Source organism: Mus caroli, chromosome 4, assembly GCF_900094665.2.
Source record: "Mus caroli chromosome 4, CAROLI_EIJ_v1.1, whole genome shotgun sequence".
Taxonomy (NCBI): domain Eukaryota; kingdom Metazoa; phylum Chordata; class Mammalia; order Rodentia; family Muridae; genus Mus; species Mus caroli.
Genome location: NC_034573.1, coordinates 29,185,931 through 29,210,122, shown reverse-complemented (window position 1 = coordinate 29,210,122; position 24,192 = coordinate 29,185,931). Strand labels below are relative to the sequence as shown.

At 41.6% G+C, this 24,192-nt stretch overlaps 2 protein-coding genes across 5 annotated transcripts in view; one reads left to right on the top strand and one right to left on the bottom strand.

Annotated features, from left to right (window-relative positions):
* Slc35a1 (solute carrier family 35 member A1) overlaps window positions 1–17,760 on the top strand; it is a 24,254-nt gene extending 6,494 nt beyond the window's left edge. Inside the window, exons 3-8 of one of the 3 annotated variants that reach the window (XM_029476524.1) lie at window positions 5,169–5,328; window positions 5,649–5,801; window positions 8,982–9,048; window positions 11,092–11,268; window positions 11,844–11,978; window positions 16,734–17,760. In XM_029476524.1, the coding sequence (XP_029332384.1) occupies window positions 5,169–5,328; window positions 5,649–5,801; window positions 8,982–9,048; window positions 11,092–11,268; window positions 11,844–11,978; window positions 16,734–16,858 (817 nt within the window). In that variant the 3' untranslated portion in view covers window positions 16,859–17,760. Of the gene's footprint in view, window positions 1–5,168; window positions 5,329–5,648; window positions 5,802–8,981; window positions 9,049–11,091; window positions 11,269–11,843; window positions 11,979–15,885; window positions 16,025–16,733 lie in introns of those variants that run through there. The other 2 variants (XM_021160265.2, XM_029476525.1) reach the window with 2 other exon arrangements.
* A 2,804-nt stretch (window positions 17,761–20,564) lies between these two features.
* Rars2 (arginyl-tRNA synthetase 2, mitochondrial) overlaps window positions 20,565–24,192 on the bottom strand; it is a 44,163-nt gene continuing 40,535 nt past the window's right edge. Inside the window, exons 13-16 of one of the 2 annotated variants that reach the window (XM_029476759.1) lie at window positions 23,879–23,974; window positions 23,494–23,568; window positions 21,185–21,248; window positions 20,565–20,757 (exon numbers count right to left, since the gene is read on the bottom strand). In XM_029476759.1, the coding sequence (XP_029332619.1) occupies window positions 20,671–20,757; window positions 21,185–21,248; window positions 23,494–23,568; window positions 23,879–23,974 (322 nt within the window). In that variant the 3' untranslated portion in view covers window positions 20,565–20,670. The remainder of the gene's footprint in view (window positions 20,758–21,184; window positions 21,249–23,493; window positions 23,569–23,878; window positions 23,975–24,192) is intronic. The other variant, XM_021160241.2, reaches the window with a different exon arrangement.

Genomic DNA, 24,192 nt, shown 5'->3' with positions numbered 1-24,192 from the left:
TGTGGGTTCCAGGTTAGCCTGGTCTATATCTAGAGTTCCAGGCTAGCTAGGGTTACATAATGAGACTTTTCCTCAAAACAAACAAACAACAAAAAAAAAAAAAAAAAAAAAAAAAAAAAAAAAAAAAAAAAAGTAAAAAAAAAAAAAAAAAAAAAAAAAAAAAAAAAAAAAAAAAAAAGCCCAGCCCGACCACCCCCTGGGGGATAGGAGAGCAGGCCTGGAGGGGCGCCAGAGCTTAAATGTACTTCCTGCTTCTCCTGAGGACACAGTTGAGTTCTCAGTGCCCATGCTGGGCAGCCCACAGCCTTCTGTGACTCCAGCTGCTGCTGTGTATGTGATGCCCTCTTCTGGCATCTGTGGGCACAAACAAAGGTGGCATTCACACACAGACAGACGAAGTAAGAATAGTCTGACGGGAACTAGAGGACGGCTGCCCTTGCAGAGGACCCTGATTCAGTTCTTAGCACCCACACGTCAACTTAGAGCTGTCAGTACAGCTCTAGCTGATGGTCTCTGTGGGCACCAAGCACCACTCTGGCAACACACTGATACACACAAAGGTTGGACAGCAGTGCTTTACTGTGATGGGTAAAAGTCAGAAAACATTTGTTCCTTGCAAGCTTTCTGAGATGTTGTCTCAAACAAAAAAGCCAAAAGTGATTCACATTTTGAATTTATATTTGCTTGAAAATTGGTTGCCATAAGGTTAAAATAATTTTTCAGATGTAAAAGAGAAATTATTTTTCTTGGTGTTCAAAGTAGCAACAGAATTTTCTCTCTGGAGATAATTATTAAAATGTTTGGAACTACTATTTAAATGAGAAAAGGGTGAAGAACAGTGTCTTCCTCTTTGTCTGCTCTTTATGACGAGGTGCCGCAGAATGGATCAGTACGTAACCTCATTTTATGTGTGTTTCAGTTTAAAAGCTAAGGCTACAGTTATGATCCTCAGTGCCCACTAAAGGCTTGTGCTGTGGTCTATTGAGGGCCTCATCCCCAGCTTGGCTCTAGTGAGTGTGGGACCTGGTCTCTTCTCTTGTTTACTTCTCGGCCACAAGGTGAACAGGTGTGGGGTACTGTGCTCCTCAGGTAATGAGCTGTCTAGCCCCGAGCAGTGGGGCTAACCGAAACCTCCAAAATTTGATCCAAAATAAACCCTCACTTTCTAGAGGTGATTTTGTTACAGTAAGGAGATGCTAATGCATGAATTAAATGTTACTGATTAATCGACATTAAAGTCATGGCTAACTGTGACCCTTGTGTAAATGACGCCTGTTTACTGTATGCATTTTCTCCATATTGCATATATCCCTCAGACAGAACAGTAGGTCCTTTTTACTCTAGTACTGTATTCAGGGCCATTTTGAACAGGAGCATCACCAACAATCAGCGTTAGAATGTGAGAAGTGCAGCACTAAGCAGGCAGACTGACTAGACAGATTATAGCCTGCAAGTGGTTTACTTCCTACTGGTCTTGTCCTGACCTGAATTTACCGTTTTGTTTGTTTGTTTTTTAAAAAAGGATCCCTTGTTCCTTTGTAAATCTCCCCCTCCCTCTATTTAGATACAGGAATGTGGATATTATTACAATGTTGCTGCTATACTAACCTTTCGAGGCCAGTGGTTCTCAGCCTGTGGATTGAGACCCCTTTGGGGGTCAAAGACCCTTTCACAGGGATCAAATATCAGATATTTACATTTGATTCAGAACAGTAGCAAAATTACAGTTATGAAGTAGCAATGAAAAAATTTCATGGTTGGGGGTCATCACAATTTGAGGAACTATATTAAAGGGTCCCAGTATTAGAAAGGTTGACAGTCAGTCGCTGAGCTAGGCAGACAGAGCTAGGGAGTGTACCCCTGTGCAGACACACTTACGTATGCCCGTTTCTCTGCATGGTACCGTAGTGACGTCAGAAGGGTTATGTTCAGCACCACCAGTTTTCACATCCCCTATTACCCGTACTTGTTCCTTCCGCAGTGTTGATGAGCTTAGCTTCTGCTCTCCTCAAGATATTTACTCATTTGGTTAGTCTTGAAATAGGTAGTAGATTAAAATTTTCTGAGCTGAAACATTAGGTGGAGTTTGAAGAATCTTGTGGGAGAGGGGGAGGAAGGATTGAAGGAGCCTGAGAGGTCAAGGGCACCACAAGAAAACATGCAGAATCAACTAACTTGGGCCATAGGAGCTCCCGGCGACTGAACTGCCAAGCAGAGAGCACACATGGGCTGGACCTAGGCCCTCTGCACATATGAAACAGATGTGCAGCTGGGTCTTCCGTGGAACTCCTAAAGCAACAGCAGGGGCTGCCTCTGACTCTGTTGCCTGCCTTAGATTCCTTTCCTCTAACTGGGCTGCCTTTGTAAGCCTCAGTAGAGGAGGAGCCTAGTTCTACTGCAGCTTGATCGGCCAAGGAGGGTTGATATCCGAGGAGGGTTGATATCCGAGGGAGGCTTCCCCTTCTCTGAGGGGAAAGGGAGTGGGGTTGGGAGGAGGTAAGGTGAGGTGGGGGCTGGGAGGAGAAGAGGGAGGGGAAGCTGCTGCGATTGGGATGCAAATAAAGAATTATACTAATTAATGGAGAACATTTCTGGGCTGTCCTGATGTTTCCACAGATGGCAAAGGGTGGTGACCCACATTTGACCCTTGGGCCCCCAGGGTGGAGGGGTGAACTAACTCATAGGTGAGCATTGTGGCATGCAGAAACATGCATGTACACACACCCAAGTAAACAAATGTGATAAAACTTAGGAAGTTTCTAATTCCAAACTCACTGGTGTCCAGGAATCTCTATATGGCTCTTTTGCTTTAAGTGTTATGTAATGGATGATGTGTGTTGTGGGTCCGCTATTCCTCTGAAATATAAGTTTCTTATACGTTTGAAGTAATGATATCTGTTTTACTTAATTTAGGATTCCTCCATTCTTACCGATTTTAATCGTAGTTTTCTACTTTGCTTGGAATATAAAATACTTATTTCAACCAGAAATCAGAACTTCAAGAAGAAAAAGAGAGAGACGTGAGGGAGAGTGCATTGATGGGTTCTTTGACCACGCTCATGTGGTCTAATTAGTGAATTTCAGTTATGTGCACGAAGCTGCTAGACACTGGGGATTATGCTAGACACTAACTATGTGTTCCACTTTAGTTTTTATACTTGTTTCATGATCATTTTTCACATAAATTCTTTACACCAGAACACAGAAATCTCTCTCCAATGTATGCCAATCATCACTCACAGACATTGGTGTCTTTCTTGTTTTCTCCTACTCCATAACAGAAGACACAGTGCTTACTTACTGGGGCAAGGCCACCTGAGATGGCTGTGAGGAATGAAACCAAGCTGGTGGGAGGGGCCACAGCAAAGCTTAAGCTGTGGCAGTTTACTGAGAGCAATTAGACTTTTATACCTTTATCAGACACAGACCATAGTGGCAACAGCCAGGATCAATACAGCAGTAGTTGCTAGTTTGTAAACAGTGGTGTTTACAAACTCTATAGGGCACACAAAATAAATGTCGGAGACAATTGTCCTCTCAAGCTTCCATTTAGGTCACAGTCCTGGCAGGGAAGTCACCGTGGCAGTAGCTAGAGGCAGCTGGTCAGTTGTGTCTACACTCAGAGGAGAGCGGTGAGCACAGGCTCACGGTACCCAGCTTACTTCCTTACTCTTAGCACATATGAGAATCCCTTCTGAAGGAATGACCATACCTACAGTAGCTGGGGCTTCTCACCTTAATTAACACAATCAGGATTTTCCACAGATAAGCCCACAGGCAGTTTAACCCAGAAAATCTCCCATCGAGACCTACTTCCCAGGTGATACTAGATTCATCAAACTGACAGTTAAAACTAACCATCATGCCTGACTTGATCCCTTGTTGTTGTTTGTTGTTGTTGTTTTAATTTTACAGAGGAGAAAATAATTGAAATATTGTTCTTTGTACTCTGGTTAAGATGTTCGTCAAGTAAATAGTATATATACTATATACTTGATATAATGGGCAAAAATTTTGTTGCCATCCCCAGAACTTAACGCAGTCGCTCCTGCAGCATTTAAATATAAAAATATTTGCAGATGTTGATTCTAATATTAATAAACACCACAGGCACGCTGTGATCACTGTAAACATGAATATGGTCCTTTCAGGGCCCTCTCAACAGCATTTAGGACCATTTTGATAAAGTATGTTTTGAGGAATATTGATACTTACTATAAAATAAATTTTTTTATATTTAGAAGAAAATGGGTGGTTTTGGGTAGATATATAAGCCAGATTAAGCAGTCTTCTTTGGGTGGTGGTGGGTGGGGTGGGGTGGGCTTTAAGACCATGTATAACCAATAACCAATAGGCTTTTTTTTTGTACATTACAGATATAGTTTACTTTTTATTGAGGTTAATCAGTTATTTAAATTTATTGTAGAATTATACAGATTTGACACATTTTGAGAGTGTTTATATAAAGATTTATTACCCATTTAATCAGCACTGAGTACATCTATAAATAAGAATCGCTTTCAGATCCGAGTTGTAGAACCAATATAGCCTTCTCTAATTTGCACTAAATGTATAATTTGAAGGACAATTTAAAGATATGGTATGTTCCCTGATCAGTGACAAAGGTATTGAGGTTCATTGGACACAACAGAGTTGAAGTGGCAGAGGGTTAGGTAGTAGTTTGTCAGCAGTTCTGACTCCTGATATTCTTTACTTAATGGACTTAAAATTTCTTGGAACTCTCACCAGAAGATTTTGGCCATAATCCTACTTAATTGTTATACTTTTTTTCCCTAAGTAGAAATGTGTTTTTTTTAAAGTGGGAATAAATTATAGGTCTGTTTCTATTAATAAATCTAAAACTAGTCGGGCATAATTCTTAGGCATGCACTCTGAATTGCATCAGAAAGTTAACTGTGTGTGAAGGATTCTCATTAGCAGAGTACTACAGACATGGTGGTGCATGCCTGTGATCCCAGCACATGGGAGGTGGAGCTGGGAGGCTCTGAGAGTAAGATCCTGCCTCAAAACCAGAAGGTTGAGGATGGAGCTCAGTGCATTACCTGCTTAGCATGCCCCAGCCTGGCTTCAGTACCTAGCGCCAGGTTGTGAAAGGCTGCTTAGTTTTCTGCCTCACCATTCCTTCGTCTCCTCTTTTGTTTTTGAAGAGAAACTGGCAGTTTGGGTAGATTTAAAGCCTCACTAAGTGAAAATGTCTTGGGGAGCCCCAAGGAACTGGCGAAGTTGAGTGTGCCGTCACTGGTGTATGCTGTGCAGAACAACATGGCTTTCCTAGCTCTGAGTAATCTGGATGCAGCAGTGTACCAGGTAAGCCAGTTAGTGATTCAAAACTGCTCTGTGGGACATGGTAGTGCATGCCTTTAGCCCCACCATTCCATCGCTCTGTGAGTTCAATGCCAGCCATGGCTACACAGCGAGATCCTGTCTCAAAAGAAAAATACAGGAACTGAAAATCTGGGATTTGAGGTCATTGAATTTTGTTTAAATGGAGAGTTTTTAATTAACCGTCTACATTCACAAGTATTTTCTTAATTCTGTCAATGATGAGGTATTTCTTCAAAGCCTGTTGCTTTGTCTGTAGGTGACCTAACGCTGGGTGAATGTATTGCCTGTTGCTTTGTCTGTAGGTGACCTATCAACTGAAGATCCCCTGCACTGCTTTATGTACTGTTTTAATGTTAAATCGAACACTCAGCAAATTACAGTGGATTTCAGTCTTCATGCTGTGTGGTGGGGTCACACTCGTACAGTGGAAACCAGCCCAAGCTACAAAAGTCGTGGTAAGAGACAAAATCTATACCACAGGTAAAAATAGGACACTTCTCACACAGCACCTGTTCTGTTCCCTCCAGTCACTCGGATGAACGTAACGTGTAATCTTACTTTTGATTTAAAACGTGCTTTGCTTTATAGTTGGGCTTCCCTCCCCCTTTAGAATGACATAGTTACTGGGGATCATAATATGGTGGTTTCAATGAGATGCCTCCCATAGACCATGCACTTGATCAGCAGTTGAGGAAGGCTTAGGAGATGTGGCCTTGCTGGAGGAAGTGTGCTATTAGGAGCAGGCTTTGAGGTTTTAGAAGCCAGGCACCATCTCCAGTTCAGTTCTCTCTGCAGTGCTTAGTGCTTCTGCTCAACATGTGAGCTCTCAGCTGTTCTGCTGCCATGTCTCCTCCCTGCCTTCCCCACTGTGATGGTTATGAACTCTTATCCTTTTGAAGGCTGAAGCCCAAAGGAAACCACTCTCCTATTAGTTGCCTTGGTCATGGTGGTTTATCACAGCAATGGAATAGAAGAGTAGCTAGTATTTTGGCTTTCTGTTTCTACAAGGAAAGTACTGAAATATATTAATGACAGAAGATACCCTTCCGTATATGCCTCCTGTTTTGTTTGTCTTTTATGGATAACAAAATCGTATGAGTAGCTTTTCTATTGCTGTGATAAAACACCAGGACTAAGGCAATGTATGGAAGCATTTATTCAAAGGCTTTGAGTCCATGATGATGGAGTGTAGGTAACAGTTGTAGGCAGTGTGGCTGGAGAAGCTCCAACTTGAAGCTTGAACTGACATACTTCCTACCTCAAAGCCACATTTCCCAAGTCTACCGAAGACTGCTACCAACAGAGGACTACGATTCAAATATCTGAGCCTATGAAGGATGTTCATTTAAACCACCATTAAGAAATTAAGTCCAATCAGCTGAGGTAGCTTGCCCAAAGATAGTTAATAGGAAACCTGTGACTAAAACTGCAGGCTTCTCGTGCTGTCATGGGAATTTCTAGATGTTTTAAGTCATCTTTTGGAAATGTTGGGTAAGGCTTTCTCCATCCAGTGTTTACTCTCCTTCAACCTACAGTCCCTGGCAGTATGCCTACTGTCAGTGATAGTGATGTAAGTGGACATGTTCTGATGAGGATAGGAAAACAGTTAGAAGGCAGCCCTTTATGTAAAGGTTTCAGCGCTGACTGGGAAGGTACTTAACTGAATTTTTTTTGAGTGCTATAGTCATTGTTCTTTATGTCATAACGATGAAAATACTAATTTTTTAGGATTGACTTGTAAATGTTCCAGGGTAAGGTCACATCCCTACTCTTCAGGTGTCCTCTCTCCCCAGTTAAGCTTGTTTGTTTCTGTGGTCTGGTTTCTAGGGAGAAACTTCCCGAGCCCTGGCTTAGCACTGCCCAGTATTTTGCTTCCAGATGTATTATTCTGTCGTCGTTCCATAGTATGCCCTAAAACTTGATTCTATTTCCAGATCCTGCCTGGATCGTATTGGACATAGCTTGCTACCATTCCTTTGTTTCTAATATTAGAGATCTGTGAGCTCAGCATACGATCCATTTGTGGTTATATTCAATTGATATTATATAACACCTTGTTTGAACTTGTAGTCTAGATAGTTTATACTAAACCAGTATCTGCATTTAAACCCATCTCGTCAGACGAGAAAGTTGTCTTTTGTGGAATACCTACCATGTGGATAGGAATTTTTGCATACATTCATTCCTTACCACCTTGTAACAGTGGGCTACCTTTTGGGTTAAGAATTATATTAAGAATATTTTAAGAACTTAGAAAGTTGGAGCTCAGACTCTTAGGCCTGGCTTTCCAAATTTCTGTTTCTTTCCTACTTTTGTTATCCTGAGATTGAAGGCTGTAACTTGACAAGAATCAGGAACCACAGAGCATCATCAAAACCCTCGAGAGTCCAGAGAAGGAAACGGTCTCAATTTTCAACAATGGTCTGAATTAAATAACTGGATTGTTTGCTGTTAGCTTTGCCAAGATAGTCTGCTATTCATTATGGAAGAAGACTCCTTTTGGGTCTTTTTCCTCCGTCTCTTCCTCTAACATTTTGTGTATTTGTAAAGCTGGCTCACCATTCACCTGTGTTAAAAGTGGAGCTGGTTTTTTTTTTTGTTGTTGTTGTTTTTTTTTAATGGGGTTGCAGGAAATAAAAGGGCTTTGGAATCCAGTTTTGTTTTGTTGTAATTTTTTTTTTTTCAGACTACATTTCTTTGAATGTGAGAGAGTAAAACAAACTGGTCTAGGAACTTAAAAAATTTTGAAATGGTTATTGTTATGCACTTGATTTTTTTTTTTTTTTTCCTTTTCCGATTCCTGTCCCTTGCTAGCTTTCTTTTGACTGTTAGGTTTTCTGGCATGGAGAGTCTGTGGGCTATACAATCTTTAGACCTCTTTTAGTTTAGCTTTATGTTTTTCTTGCTTACTAAAATATTTGGCTTTAAGTTTTATGGGTCAAGTACTTGAGGGTATCTTAACCAGATGGTTCTAGTTTGAGCTAGCTAATGCTGTAGTCAACTGAAGGCTTGACTAAGCTGGAGGATCTGTTTCTATGGTGTCTGATGGCTAAGCTCAGTTGTCTGTTTAGCTAGGATGGGATTTTAAAAATCAGATTATTTGAATTGTTGAATCATTGAGACGACCCATCCTAAATATGGATTGCTACCTTCTGGCTACCACCCAGGGAAAAGGGAAAGAGGAAACTTTGATTGTGCCTGCTTGCTGTCTGCTGGACTCTGCAGTCCAGACTTATGCTTTGGTTCAGGGGAGAAGCAGAGATTAAAGTGAACAATTAGGTCAACTATGTAAAGCTTTATGTTCAAGAAATGCTTTCAACTTAAATGCTTTGGTTAATTTGAAAATTGGTGTTTTCATTCTGTTTGCTCTTGCATCATTCTTATATAATAGCTATATCTGATGTGGAATGTACTTCTAGTAGAAGTATAATGTGGGCTTTTTGTTGTTGTTGTTGTTGTGGTTAAGACAAGGTCTTCATATACCTCCCCCTGGCTGGCCTCCTTCCCGAGTGCTGGGATTAAAGGTGTGTATCACTAGGCCTGGCAACATGTATATTTGTAGTCATCTGTTGGGATTATGGGATGAATTCAGTTTGCAGTTACTAAAAGTAACTTCTAAAAACTTACAATTGCAGGTAGCGCAGAATCCATTGTTAGGCTTTGGTGCTATAGCTATTGCTGTATTGTGCTCTGGATTTGCAGGTAAGTTGTATAAAGCACTGTTCTATCATGTAACTTTCTTCAAGTTTTATACTTTTGATTTTTAATTACCCCCCACCCCCACCCCCCCGAGACAGGGTTTCTCTGTGTAGCCTTGGCTGTCCTGGAACTCATTCTGTAGACCAGGCTGGCTTGGACTCACAGAGATCCTTTCATCTCTGCCTCCTGAGTGCTGAGATGGAAGGCATACACTACCACCCAGCTGCTTTTCCTAACAGTTTTAACTTCTTTCTTATTTTGCTTGGTGCCAGCTATTTCCTCCCTCCCCCAGGAAATATGTGACTTGACTTATTTCAGAAGTGCAGTTAAGAATGTACTTCTGTCATTCTTGACCGTCTTGGTTTAGCCAAGAACTGAGAGTGAATGGACTCTGATTGTGAAGGAACGTCCCAGTTCCCAAAGTTCACGATTTCAAGCTTGTCTCTGCTGCTGTAGGCCACTGCTCCACCAGCTCAGAGGGTCTTTTACCTATAACCTCAAGTTCTTCCTTTGCTTCAACAGACTAGGAACTATGGACTAGAGAGGAGGTGGGTGAAGTTTACCTTAGCCAGCATACTATCAAAGAAGAACAGCCAAAAAATCAAGAAAACAGGAAAGTTTGGAGTCATTTAGGGACAATCACTCCTCTAATGAATTAAGAAAAGATAAGAAATATATGAATCGTAATGTAAGAATGAGATGTGTTGCAGAAATAGCTCCAAAAGGTATGAAACTCAAGAGCGCTTTTTGGTAAAGACCGTATTAGTGATATTTGTATATCTTTTTATTTCTCCCTATTGCAAGAGTACCTTTTTCTTTTCTACTAGGAACACAGGAAGGCTATAGAAATAAAATACTTTTTGAAATAAGATGTTTTATAGGAGAAGAGAAAAGGCTGACTTTAAAAATACATACAACTAACCATAGTACAAGGATAAACTTTTATTCTTAAAAATCAATGTATAGAAACAAACATTTTAATTACTGAAAAAAATCTTTTGATTTTCAGAAATACTTTTGAGCAACTGAGGAGACAGAGGTGCTTACTAGTCCTCCTGTCCTTAAGTGACAGGTGACAGATTAGTTACGTCTAAGTTGGAATTATAATATCTATTTTATGTTTGTTCCTCTTGTCTGGCTCTTTCCAAAATAGTCTCATTAATATCAATCGTATTTTTGTGGGGTCTGGTAGCAGGGCCTGAGAGATACAGGCAGGCAGATTCAAAGCCAGCCTGGTCTACATATAGTGAGTTCTAGGCCAGCCAGGGCCACATAGTGAGATCATGTCTCAAAATAAAGATTAATATAGAAATCTTTCTTTTAATTATACTTTTTAGTTGGTAAATTATAGTTCCCACCCCTCTAACTGATAAAATGTCTTTAAACAAAATCTCCAACGTCCCTGTTTAACATGCCTTCATTCAAATTTAAAACTTGAAATAGTGGTATGTGACTTTTTAGGGGTAAAAAAAGGTTTTTACCCTTTTCTCTAAGAAAAACAATTTGAATCCCACCCCTATCCCCAGCTGCAGGAAAAATACATATACACACAAATGTGATGTCGTCTATAGACATGCTTCAACGAAGAACAGCTATACTCAGAAAGTTGTAGTAACTTCTAGTCATATCATTGAAAAGTCATGATCTGAGTGATTATACAGCTACTTTGCACAGCAAGGCACATCATTCCTACATTTATTAAAGGGGTATGAGTAGGATAATGCACTCTAATAGTGTAGCTTACAGATGGCCACAGCCAACCTTTTATTGGTATTAAGGAATAGAGCGATTTGGTAAAGGGAAGAAACTGTTCTTGATTGTTTAACAACCTTTTGTCAAGTATAGCTTATAAAGTTTCCTCTTAATTATTCATCTATATTTTTCTAAAAGCAAATTGTTAATGTTCATTATATCAAGTCATAAACTATATAACAAGTCTGTATTTAACTAATGTTAAGAATATTCCCCAAATAATACTCTGGGGCATGTTCTAAACAGAAGACTATTAGTTTATTTAATATTTCCATGTCATTTCTTTTCTTCTAGGAGTTTATTTTGAAAAAGTTTTAAAGAGTTCAGACACTTCCCTTTGGGTGAGAAACATTCAGATGTATCTGTCAGGGATCGTTGTGACGTTAGCTGGTACCTACTTGTCAGATGGAGCTGAAATTCAAGAAAAAGGATTCTTCTATGGCTATACATATTATGTCTGGTTTGTCATCTGTAAGTATCCAGGAATAAAAGGTCTTGGTGGATTGTTTTAGTTTTAATTTTAATTTTTTTGAGACAGGGTTTCTCTGTATAGCCTTGGCTGTCCTGGAACTCACTCTGTAGACCAGGCTGGCCTCGAACTCAGAAATCCGCCTGCCTCTGCCTCCCGAGTGCTGGGATTAAAGGTGTGCGCCACCACGCCTGGCTTAATTTTTAAGTTAGATATCTGACCTAAGCAATTTAGAATTACTCCTCTGATACCTGAATACTAGTTTGGAATATGTATGTAACTTTGTTTTTAATGACATGCTTTCCAAAAGAAATTTTACCTTCACAATGAAAAGAACCTAATTAATGTATTAGTAATAAGTGTATGTAATTTAGTGGTGGTGCACACAGTCTTCTAAGCATCTACGAAACAGTGTTGTATAGTCAGCTTCAGTACAGCTTCTCGGATGTCTGCTTCTGAGGGGAGCTGCTCCTTTCCCTAGGTAAATGAGTGCGTCATCTCTGGGAATGAAAACCATCTCAGCTATAGAATGCTTTAATGATTTTAGTGTTAAGACTTTATTTTTTTGTGTCCCAAGTCCTTGCTAGTGTGGGAGGCCTCTACACGTCTGTGGTGGTGAAGTATACAGACAACATCATGAAAGGCTTCTCTGCAGCCGCAGCCATTGTTCTTTCTACCATTGCTTCAGTCCTACTGTTTGGATTACAGATAAGTATGTCACCGTTTGTATTAAGTTGTTAGCAAGGAAGAACCTCTCACTTCATGGTCTCTTTCAATTCTCATTAAAAGTAGTCTTAATTTTGTTACAGTTTCTTCCATAGTTTGCAGCTCTGGGAAGGTGATTAAACAGCATTCCTGTGTCCTAGAGCTTAAGTCTGAAGGTTCTATTCTAGGCGATGCTGAGAGGGCCACTCTGTTGTTATTTAACAGTTAGGACCATCTTCCCTTAAGTATTAAGATACAGGATGCCCTGGGTGGGTCAGGCTGTGCATTTGGTCCCATGTAACTATGGCTTCTGCATTGTGGATACAATTACAAATAGAAAATATTAGGTAGAAACTATATGTCTGAATGAGTATATTTGTCATAATTCCTCAGGCATATAAATAATTATATAGGATAAACATTATAGTAGATATTTTACATAACCTGTGCATGGCTTGTAGGGAAAGGTATGCATATGTAGGTTATATGTAATGCTGCACTGTTTTATACAGGAGACATGGAGATTTCAGTATCAGAGGGGAGCACTAGATCCAATCCCCGTGGATCCTTGGGGAGCACTGTGGTGTGAATAGGTGCTCAGGGAAGTCATTCTTTTCAGTAGCAGCTGACTTGTGTAGGCCTATTTTGAAGCTTCTTTTCAGTTTTGCTTTTGTATCTTTTATTCACCTGGTGTTAACAACTGCCATCTCTGAGGCTTACCTTCTCTCTGCTAACCTAGGCCCAGTCCAGGAAGCTTCTAGCTGCTGTACAATCTTATCTAGGCCTAGAATGGTTTCAGCCTCTGAGACTGACTGCTGAATAAGCTCACCCCTTCTAGCTCTTTCTGAATCTGGTTAGCTGGTCGGCTCAGCTGGTCTGGCTCAAACTCCTCCCCGAGCTGACTGACTCACTCTGGATTCTCTCTCAGTCTCTGACTTTTTGCTGTGCTTGGCCTCAAACTAGCTCTGGCAATCTGTTCTAATCTGGCTCCTTGTCATCCTGTCTTCATCTTTGTCTAGCTTTCTTCAACCTGTGTCTGTAAAACTCTCCTGGTAAACTGCCTGCCCCCCAGCCCCTCGTTCCCTCTTTCTCTGTGCTGCCACCTAAGCAGCTTCCCTTTCCTCTGTCCTGTTGTGTTTTATCAAATCTTTCTGATTCACCACTTTGCTGCCACTCAATTAGACATCACTTTCAAATATGGCTGCTTCCTTCTACAAACTAACTTTACCTTCATTGTTTGGGATTAAAGGTGTGTCCTGAAGCTAAACCACACCACACCTAGAAACAGGTTTCCCCAGTAAACAATACAAACTCGGGGTTCTCAGTGTGGTCAAATGTCCTGTAACCTTTCCCTCTTTTTGTCTAAATAAGAAGGAAAGGTTTTAAATCTAACAGTACAACTATTACAACAGAAACCATTATCAATCCCACAGTCTTAGCAACCTGAATGTCCTTATGAGCATCCTCCATTGATGTGAGGAGCCTTCCTAACTGCAGTCCTGATCATCTCTCCTTCAGCAGCAGTCCATTTCAGCATTAAGGTTTGCCAGTCTTAAGGTCTTGACCAGTGTCCTGTCCTTTTTCAGCCAGTTTGTATAACTGTCCTCATGCATGGAAGAGGAGCTTCTGCATCGTCTCATTGCTGTCTTTCTGTGTACTGGGATTTTTAACACATTTCCTGACTTCCAAGCTGATGTTAAAACATCTTTAAAGTATATGAGTTGATCTAATTCATCAGTTTTTTCTACAATCTGATGTCTTTCCGCTAATCTCATTTGCCCTTTCTGTTTATCAATGTACAGTTAGATCTTTATGAATCTACATATAAACTAGACATTTAGGGATTCAAATTCCATGCCCAGCTCCATGCCTGAAAACCAGGCTTTTTACCTAGTGTCTTTGGGCTGTCTATCTTGATCCTCCATTTCACTCAGTACCATAGGTTCAAACCTAAGCATTTCCTGTTCTTCTACTTTCTCTTGTCTCTTAAGCCTTTGTATTTTCATGGCTATTTTTTCAATTTTTTTGGAGAAGAAATATATCAAGAATGCAACCGAAAGTAGGGAGGGGTTTATTATGGCGGTCGCAATTGCAGTGAGTACTGTGATGGCTTTTTCAAGTAGTATTTCTATCCCCTCATGTCCTACCCTTGATCTCAAGAGACCTGAAATGGAGTTTCCTGTTTTTTAATGCAGGAGGGGATCTGTCTATATAATTAAACTTGTCTTTTGTGGTGGCTTACTGTGACTCACTGTCTCAGGCTCCCACCAGTTTGGAGTCTTCTTGTGTGTCCCGCCAAAGCGGAAGAACTGATGCTTCCTCTGGAGATGATCACAGGCATATGTCTCTGCGGCTTTCTTTCAGATGTTTCCTGTCCTCTGCAGTGTTTCTCTGCTTCCTGTAACGTTGGTGGGCTTTTTCTTCTCCAATCACATTGGGTACAATTGTTTTTTAACAAAATCCCAATCGTTCAGTTTTACCTGTGAAGACTTGGGAGCCGGATGCTGGGGTGAAAACCTAGCTCAGAGGGGCAGAGAAGGCACCCAGCCAACCTTCCTTCTCAGCCAGTGACACAAAAGGAAGAGAACCCGTTCTCCACCCTGTCTTCAACCCTCCAAACTGAAGGTCCCTCCTTTCTACTTGCTGTGCGTCTCAATACCCATCCTCCTGACTTCTTCCCACTCTCGGTTTTCTTCTGTGTTCGCTCCTTGTCAGCTGGTTGCTTCTTTCCTCTTGACCTGTGGTTGACTGTTTAATCTTGTTCACAGTAAACAGAAAGCTCTTGGAATAAAGGTGTGTGCTAGGGCTAAGTCTCATCACAACTAGACAGGTTTTTCGGGGTTCACAGTATGATGAGATATCCTGCAACACATTTTCCTCATGTCTTTCTGTTCTGAACGTAAGTGTGCACTAGTTTACAGTGATATGGTGGCACCATTGCTATGCTAATCCCTCTAATGTTTTCTTCCTAGATGTCATATATATCTAGCTTTTCAATTACTTAAGGAGCAATGTCTTACTGTTTCAAGTTGGTGTTAAGCTATGTAGTATTTTCTTCATTGACCAATTATTATACTGTAAACTACTAAGGAAAATCTGTTAAATGCTTATATTGTGTAGCAGGAAAACACTTTTCATTTTGGAATTGACTCATCTGATAAACAGGAGCATTATTAGTAGAAAACCATTTTATAGTATGGCCCAAATCTTGCCTGTTGTAATATTAGCAGCAGCCTTGGGGAAATCATATAATAGTGTCTCACACTTGCTCTGTCATATGTGAGTAAGGTCACAGGTCTCCTGGTAGGGTTTGCTTAGAGCAGTCTTTAGCAAATGACGAGGAAGCTGTACAAGTCCAAGCCCTTAGCATTTTAGATGTTCTTTGTACCTGAGGTGAGTGAAGTTTTAAGCGTAGTTGTAGCACATCCTTATGTGTAACATAGCCTTGTGTCTTTGCTCCTGAGAAGAACCTGGGAACAATATAAACTGTTTGTGTCTTAGCAGTCTTCCAGGGAACTGTGGAGGCATGAAGATGTAAACCACCTCACACTTTGACTTCAAAGCTGGTCTTTTTAATAGGTGGACTGAAACAGTAGCTTGATGCTATTTCTTTACATGCCTTTTAGGGGATGAAGGCTCTCTCATGTAGCTCACACTGATCTGAGACTCACTGTGTGGCTGGTTACCTTGACCTCCTGAACTGCCTGCCTTGGGATTACAGGCATGCAGTACTATGCTATCTACATGCCCGTTTTTAAAGCTGTGAATGCTGGGCCATTGTAATATAGTTCATATTCATAGTCTGGTTCTAAGTCACATGTAGAGCTGTGGCATTAGGACTCACTCATATGCAGCTTACATGTTTAGTTCATAGAAAGATACCCTGGTCAGTCACTCCCTTCTTTTCTAAGCAGGCCCACACTGGTTTGGCTACCTGTCCCTGCGCCCTGAAGATGTACATCACTGTGCCCATTTTATGTGAGTGCAGGGGAGGCCTCAGGCTTGTGCAGCAGGCACTTTAGCCTTCACACACATTTTGTGTATTCTAATTTTCAGGAGTAACATGGACGAGTCAAGTGTAGTGGGAAATGTAATGATCACCTTATCACTGATCCAGAAATTTTCAGTGGTTTGAGTCATTGGATTTTGAAAGCTGAATTGTGTGACTGTCTTTTATACTAAGTTTTCTGGGATCATAACTAAACCACATTATATTGCATTTTATTTTTCTATTCATATATACTTATATTTACCTATTCCCTTTAATTATAAATCATATAGGGGAACTAATATATCCCTTTGTTGTATCAGTCCAAGACAAGCTTAATTATATTTTTGAAAAGTATGTTACCATTCCCTTGATATTTCTTTTTCCTTAAAATAGACAACCTTTCATAAAACAGCACTCATACAACTTGGTAGGCAAACCCACCGTGACAAGGATTTTAGGACTGGGGAGATGTCTAATCAGTAAGTGCTTGCACGGCAGGCATGAGGACCTGAGGAGCTCTAGAACTTACATACAGATGCCCAGTGTGGTGGTACATGCTTGCAGTGTTGGTACTGGGGAGATGAAACTCGAATCCCTGGGGTTTGTTGGCTACCTAGTCTAACCTAATGGGTGGGCTCTAGGCTCCTGAGAGACCCTGCCTAAAAAGAGATGGGTAGCATTCTTAAGGATGATACCCAGGATGTGTGTGTGTGTGTTCGAGCCCTACACAAATTCATCATTTTCATAGTCTTTTTCTTCTTCTCTTTTCAGCACTTTCATTTGCACTGGGAGCTCTTCTTGTATGTGTTTCCATATATCTCTATGGATTACCCAAACAAGATACTACATCCATTCAACAAGAAGCAACTTCAAAAGAGAGAATCATTGGTGTGTGATTTGAATCTCAAGAGATTCCTATAAGGACTTAAACTGTTGATAATAAATTAGAGCCTTAAGTCAACCCCAGATGGTAGCTTAAACAATGTCAACAAAATAATTGTATGGCATAAGAATCAAGAAGAAAACTCTGAATGAAACGTTAAAACAGATTTAATTTGGGTGTGTTTGCTGTCAAGTTACATTATTTCAAAATGAAGGACTTTATATATGAGAGAGAGAGAGAGAGAGAGAGAGAGAGAGAGAGAGAGAGAGAGAGAGAGAGAGNAGAGAGAGAGAGAGAGAGAGCGAGCTTGTACACAGAGCATGGAGGTGCCATGGTATCTGTGTGTGTGTGTGTGTGTGTGTGTGTGTGTGTGTGAGTGTGATGTGCACAGAGCTCGGAGGCAATGATGCAGGACCAGAAAGCATCAGGTGAAACTATAATATTCAAGCAACGAGGTTTAAGACCGTGTCTGAGGGTTACAGTGCCAAAGCCATTTCTGTACACACTGTTCTCTTGTTCAGGTACCTGGAGAGGAAGGCTAGCCTTCTTCTCTAGTCCATGGATAGTACTTTGTCCCCATAGCAGTGAAGATCTAGCTTCTCTTCCCAGAGTGAGGAAGGAGTAAGACAGTTGAACACACCTCAGGGTGGATCTACTTCATAGCTCAGACACTGACTTCTGGGTGAGGACTGAGAACTCTAGTGATGCATTAGTGCCATTTACTGTCTGGTTCCTATTTCTTTGCTGTCAGCTGATATACTTTTCAGAAAATTTTATAAGCTGCTTTTATACTTTCTTTTTTATAAAGTATGGTTACCTGTTGGGCTCTCAATTTGTGACTTTCAGTGATTTTAAAATATTTCTATAATGTTAATGGGGAAATCCAGCAATAAACTTATTTCTATCACTTTTGTGCAGTTACTTTGTTTTATGGTCATGTCATTATGGTAAAGCAGGAGTATCAACATGTTTTTTTTTTTTCCTATGTACGAAATTATATCACATCAGGGCTTTGTTTGCAAGTAGACTAGAATCTCTTTCTTACAAGCCTTGAGCAAAAAAATGATTTTTTTGGGAAGAGTTACAGGATAACAAATCTTTTCAGAGAGCTATATTTTCAAGGCTTAGTCCCTGTAAAATTTTACTCCAAGCTTAAATACTCATTGATCTAGGAGAAAGTTTCTCCAGAGAAATGCAGAGGAAGAGTGGGCATAAAACAAGTCCTAAATGTCCATGTCCATTCCGCGGTTGGTTTCTATCGGAAGTTTAATGGTACTCTAAGCAGAAACTTAGCAAGTCACTTACAGATGCAGATAAATGCTTTCTACAGTAAGAGGTAGACCACACCTGTCAGTTCAATTTTTTTTTTTCTTTTTTTTTTGAGACAGGGTTTCTCTGTGTAGTCCTGGCTGTCCTGGAACTCACTTTGTAGACCAGGCTGGCCTTGAACTCAGCAATCCACCTGCCTCTGCCTCCCAAGTGCTGGGATTAAAAGCGTGCGCCACCAGTGTCTACTCCAACTGCAGAGGCTTTGGCCCATGCTGACTCCTCTTCATTAGAACTGTATTACTACACGCCTTTAATCCCAGCACTCAGGAGCCCACCTACACAGTGACCCTCCAACAAGACCACACCTCCCACGGCTACTTCCCACGGGCCAGGCATATTCAAACCACAACATGGTTCCAGGTAGCACCTGAGAGAGCAGGCCAGCTTGCCTGTACAGCACTGCAGAGCTGACACTGGCGGGTGAGTCTGCCCCAAGGGCAAGAATGTAGGAGGAGCTCTCCCACCACTTGTCTGCTGTGAGCTGGCGTGGGTGCAGCGGTGACACCTGCTCCCTTGCCACTTGCAGCAGCTGGGAGAGCTAGCCCTGCACCTGTCATGGGAAGCACAGCTGTGCCTACCCTGGTGCAAGAGTTAGGATGGGCCTGCCCTGAAGGCAAGAGTGATTCGAGCACTGGTCCCACTGGGTGTGATACCCCCTTCCCTCCTCTCCCTTTGCCACCTTGTGGTGGTTGATAGAGCTGGCCCTGCCCCCTCACTGGCTATAGCACTATGGAGAGCAGTCCCTGCATCTCACCTGGCAACACGGTGGAAATGGTTCTGATGGCAGAGGTAAGGGTGAGTCAGCCTCCAGGGTGTGAGAGCAGGAGAGCTAGCCCAGCTCCTTACAGGCGGCAACACTTGGGGGAGCTGGCTACTGGAGGCATGGAGATGGGTGAGCTGGCATTAAAGTAAGAGAGCTGACCTGCCGCCTGCTGATGGCAGCATTGGATGGTCTATCCAGAGCATTACTGGAGAGTCTGTTCTGGTGGTGTGGATAAGGAAGAGCCAGCACACTGACCAGCTGTGCTGCCACCCAGGCCCAGATCCAGAGCTGAGAAGGCCCACTCCAAAATCTGTATCATCTGCAAACAGTTGGGACATATGAAAGGGCAGACCTTGCTGATCCAAAGCTGTAGGATCTCTATGACACAGGGCAACAACAGGATAATTGGGAGAATGTGGGTCTGTGTTTTGTCCCTCTGCTGGGCAGGCTGAACATAGAGCGCTAGTCTGTGTTTACCGTTGTCCAGTGTTGGGCTCCAGTGAAGCACCAAGAAACCACTAAGGGGGTGGGAAAACAGCCTAGGATGTGGGAGGCTGAAGCTGGGCTTCCCTGACTCCTGGGGCCTGTGATCAGAAACACAAGACCTGAGGTTCCCAAACTCCTGGTCATCAAGGTGCTGCTGGGTAGAGGGAAGTTGGGAATAGAGTTGGGGGCACCGTGGGCTGAGGACAACAATGAGCCCAGAGTCAGGGGAAATGGGGAACTCCGGCTTAGTTCATTTGCAATTGTCTTTAGCTTAGCAGTGGTTGTCTGGGAGCACAGAGGGGCCCTTCTGTGGGAGACTTAGACTGTGGCTCTGTAGGCAAAGACCTTCTTCATGACCCCCCACAGTGGTTCTCGATGGAAGAGAGAGTTCTTGCTTCCAAACTATTTATTGATTGTTCTTTGTGGAAAATGGGTACATACCACAGAGATGAAGTACCTTTTGCAGGATGGAATGCCCAGTAAGCGAACCTTATTGGCTCAACCCTTGGGGTCTCTAGATACCTCATTAGCATGGAGAACTCTGCTCTGGGCTACGTGACCGACGGGATGTGGGGAATGTGGTCATGTGTTCCAGGCCAGGAATCTAGTAGGGAGCAGGGAGATAGCTACCATCTCAGGTGGGTGCCATTGATGCCAGGTCTTGTACCTACTCAACCCCACCAAGTTTCCTGGCTTGACCCACTGTCCACAGAAGAAGACCCAATGAGAACGCAATATTGATGGTGTCACAGAAGCCAGAGGTCTCAAGCCAGACCAATGACTCATTGCAATGAACATTTGCTGGTGAAGCTGTGTGGACAGAAGGATATACTGTGGGACACATGGTGACATACTATAGCCTCCATGAGATGTTTTCTATGCCTTTTGTTGGGGTTGTTGTGTGTTTTTTATTTTGGAGGAGATGGGGAGATGAGTGGGATTGGGGTACATGATGTGAAACTCACAAAGAATCAAAAAAAGGTAAAAAAAAATCTCACCACTCAGGAGGCATAGGCAGGTGGATCTCTGTGAGGGTCAGCTTGGTCTACAGAGTGAGTTTCAGGATAGCCAGGGCTACACAGAGAAACTCTGTCTCAAAAACAACCCTCTCCCCCCAAAAAACCCCAAAACAAACACACTACTACACACATTCTGGGACAGAATAATACTTTAAATTCTATTCTGAACAGCAAGGTATCTGATAACAACTAGAACTTATTTGCATAAAAAACATATTTATCTAGAAATTACATTCTACATACAGGTGTAATTCCAAGAAGTTTCATTCCATTGGCTAAGACAGAACGGACGGCTTTGAAAAGGTGAAGTCTGGCCTACAAAATAAAGAATGATTAAATGCTCAATAATATGTTAGCCATAAGCAAAAAAGAATGGTTTTAGAAGTAATTCTAACTTAAAGTAGCAGTATTGCTTCACAGTCCTGGCATACTCTAGGCAAGGGGAATACACTCTAGCATCTCCTGCAGAAAGAGCAGTGTGGAGACGATGTGCAGTGGAGAGGCTGAGTTTGCCACTTCAGCAGCCGGTGGGAGATGTATTTGATAGTCTACTGTTTGGGAAACACTGATAATAACACTGATATTACAGCCCCAGTCTATCCATTACCTAGGTCAGAAAGTATACTGTTGTAGTTAAATAACAGGAGATAGGTCAGAAAATTCCTAAAGCTTAGTACTAACATTTTATAATATTAGGTTCAGCTGCCACATGGTTACCTAGAGGACATTCAATTTCACATACCCCAGCCACATCAGGAGGACTGGCTTTCACCTGGAGTGTTTTATGTGCCACAGCTGCAAGGTGACTGAAATAAGCAAGAGAGAAATCACAATGAGGACCAACAAGAACTTCCTGTCCCAGGAATCCTAATCCAACACTTTAAAGCCCAGAGTCACTAGAGCTATCTGAAGTTTGAATCAAATGCATTTGCTTGTCAGTAATACAGCAAAACACTAGAGCTTCAGATTTGAATTTTGCATCTACCAAATTGCAAGTCTTTTAAGATTGTGATTCCAGCATTTTAAAGATGCATGCTTTTCGAATAACTAGTACTTCCTTACAAGTATGACATGGCGTGCCCGTTCCCCTGTCAACTGAGGTGGGATAGAAACTAGTTATTCATTCAGTGTACACACACTGGGCACTCCTTGAAGCAATCTTCTGTGAAGGCATGGCAGCAATGAGCCATGAAATGCACATGATTGTCATTTAATTATTAAGTGACATTTCACTTTTTGGTTTTGCCTTTATATGTAAGTAGAAAATTAAAAAAAAAATCAACCCAAAACAAACACAATCAAACCTATTTAAATCTAAGGGAATCGGGGGTAGGTCTGCAGTAATTAGGAGTAGAAACAGGAAGATTAAGTGAATCCCAGGTTAGTCTGCACTACACAGTGAGATCCTTTCTCAAACAACACAACCTGGGAGGGAAGGTAAAAAGTGTAATTAAGAACAAAGCTGCAGTATTCTCTCATGTCAGTAAACGGTGAGTAAAAAGCAAAATGTCCTTTCTTTAGACTTGCTTCAAGTAAAAGCATTCAAACCTCCATGAAATTTCAGCCAGTGGCTTTGACTAATTCATTCGCTCCCTAAGCTTTATGTGATTTTGTTGTCTCTCTTAGAACAGTAACATCAACCAAGCACCCTGAAAACTGTCCAAGGCCCAAGGCTTGCTCTCATCATTAGAGTTGTAGTTTTTGCTCAACTCTGGACCTTCCCCTACTTCCCAGGCATTTGCTTCTCCTGGTTAACACCTGCTGCTTCCTCCCGAGAAGATGAGATTTCCCCAAAGTGTATCCGTTTCCTGACAACCCACGTGTCCCTTTGCTGTAACTTCCTATGCCACTGTCCATTACTATGATACTACTTTATATCACTGAATAAACAAAATGAAATCTAGTCGTCAGAGAAGTTAACAGTTTCTACAACTTAAAGCAATTTCTAAGGCAGGGGATTTGTTTATAGGAAACCTTTTGATGAAAAAAAGAAATAGAGGTTCCAGCAGTTTTCCAGGACCCGAGTTCAGTTCCCAGCACCCATGTCAGGCAGAACACAACTGCCTGTAAGTCCAGCTTCAGAGGGTCTGGTGGCCTCCAGAGGAATCACACATGTAGTGATACCATTTGTATGACAACAGCTCTTATATTCAAAGAGCCTGAAACTTTGGCTGAACCTTATAGTCAAGTTAAAACAACTGGAAGTCACTTAAAGTCTAGATATCCATTTGTGTATTTACCCTGTTTATTTAACCTGCCTTTAAGAGAACAATTTCACAACCAACCTTACTTGTCTATGACTTCCCAGGTAATTATTTTTTACCAGACTAAGCTATGTTAAGCTATGCATTCATTTTAAATGATGCATGCTTCCATGTCCCTGACCCAGAGGGTAATGCAGGCTGGAAACAGCAGATATGACAAAAGACTTTATATAATAAATATCCACAATAAATGCTGAAAAGAACATATGGATATTGCTCGATAATGCTGTGTTTGCAGTGCTGCTTGCTATTCTGAGTGCCTCTGGCTAGCTGGAGTTAGGTGATGTTTCCTCCTGTGTAAAACTCGGTTAAAGACTTCCTTAAAGTATCTTATATTTCTTTGCCATGTGATGCTTTCTCTTCTGTTAAGTAGAGAGCAAAGCCCTTTGTTAGGGACAGACAGGACAGCATCAGACAGGCCCCGGTGCAGACTCCTGCAGGAGAACAGTTTATGGGTCGGCTGAGTTTACAGTAACTCACAAGCTACAGATAGACGCTGCGGCGGCGGAGGCAACGCGGTGAGAAAAGCTCAGGCTCACTCCTGGGTAAACCCTCCAAGGGAAGGGCTTTCATTTCTTTCCTCAATGTAGCACCTATCCAGATTGGTGACTGAGTTTATCATCAAGGTGAACTAGCATGCATGCCTGTGCACAAGCGTGTGTACACACATACACCACACACACACACACACACACACACACAGAGGCACACACACACACACACACACACGAATAAAAATAAATCTTAAAAATATTTTTGAAAGGAAATAGGGAGATTAGAAGCTTACCTTAGAGTTAGGAGGTAGCTAACAATGTGCTTCGGCTGTAGGTCCTGAGACGACATGTAAAGTACCTCATCGAACCTAAAAGATGAAGGGCACAGGCCCGTCATTTGTTATGTGACGCTAGCCTCTTAGCTTGAGTGTTAAGAAAATGTGCATTTTTCTTTCATATTGCGGCAATACACTTTGTGATGATATGTTTAAGACTCGGATTAACCTTGAACACGAGCTTGATCTGTGCCTTCAATCTGTCCCCAAAAGGCTGATTCCTTTTGGGCTTACCTAGAGGCAGGAGGCAGCCCATGAACCGAGGACTCTAGAAATCAACAATGCTCTTAATTTAGTTAAGACTGAATTTACTATCAGACTTGTTAATAACAGACCTTCATACCTGAGAAGATGCTGGAGAATCGAAACAGACTGCGGCTCTTGTAAACAAGCAACATTCAAGTCATTGAGATACCCACATCCAAAAGTCTCTTCCAAACTGTTACCGAAGTTTAAACAGATGAGAGAGGATCAGTCAGCTATTCATGGGCACATGCGGCAACTCCTAGCTTTAGGAAAACTTGGGGAAACGCTCATTTTCTCAAATATTTTCAGTGTCACTTAGAATGTAGGTGACAGGATATTCTTTGGCAGAATTACTGAGGATGAAGTAAGGCCATGTGAAAGCTTTTGTTTTGTTTTGTTTTCTTTTTTTTT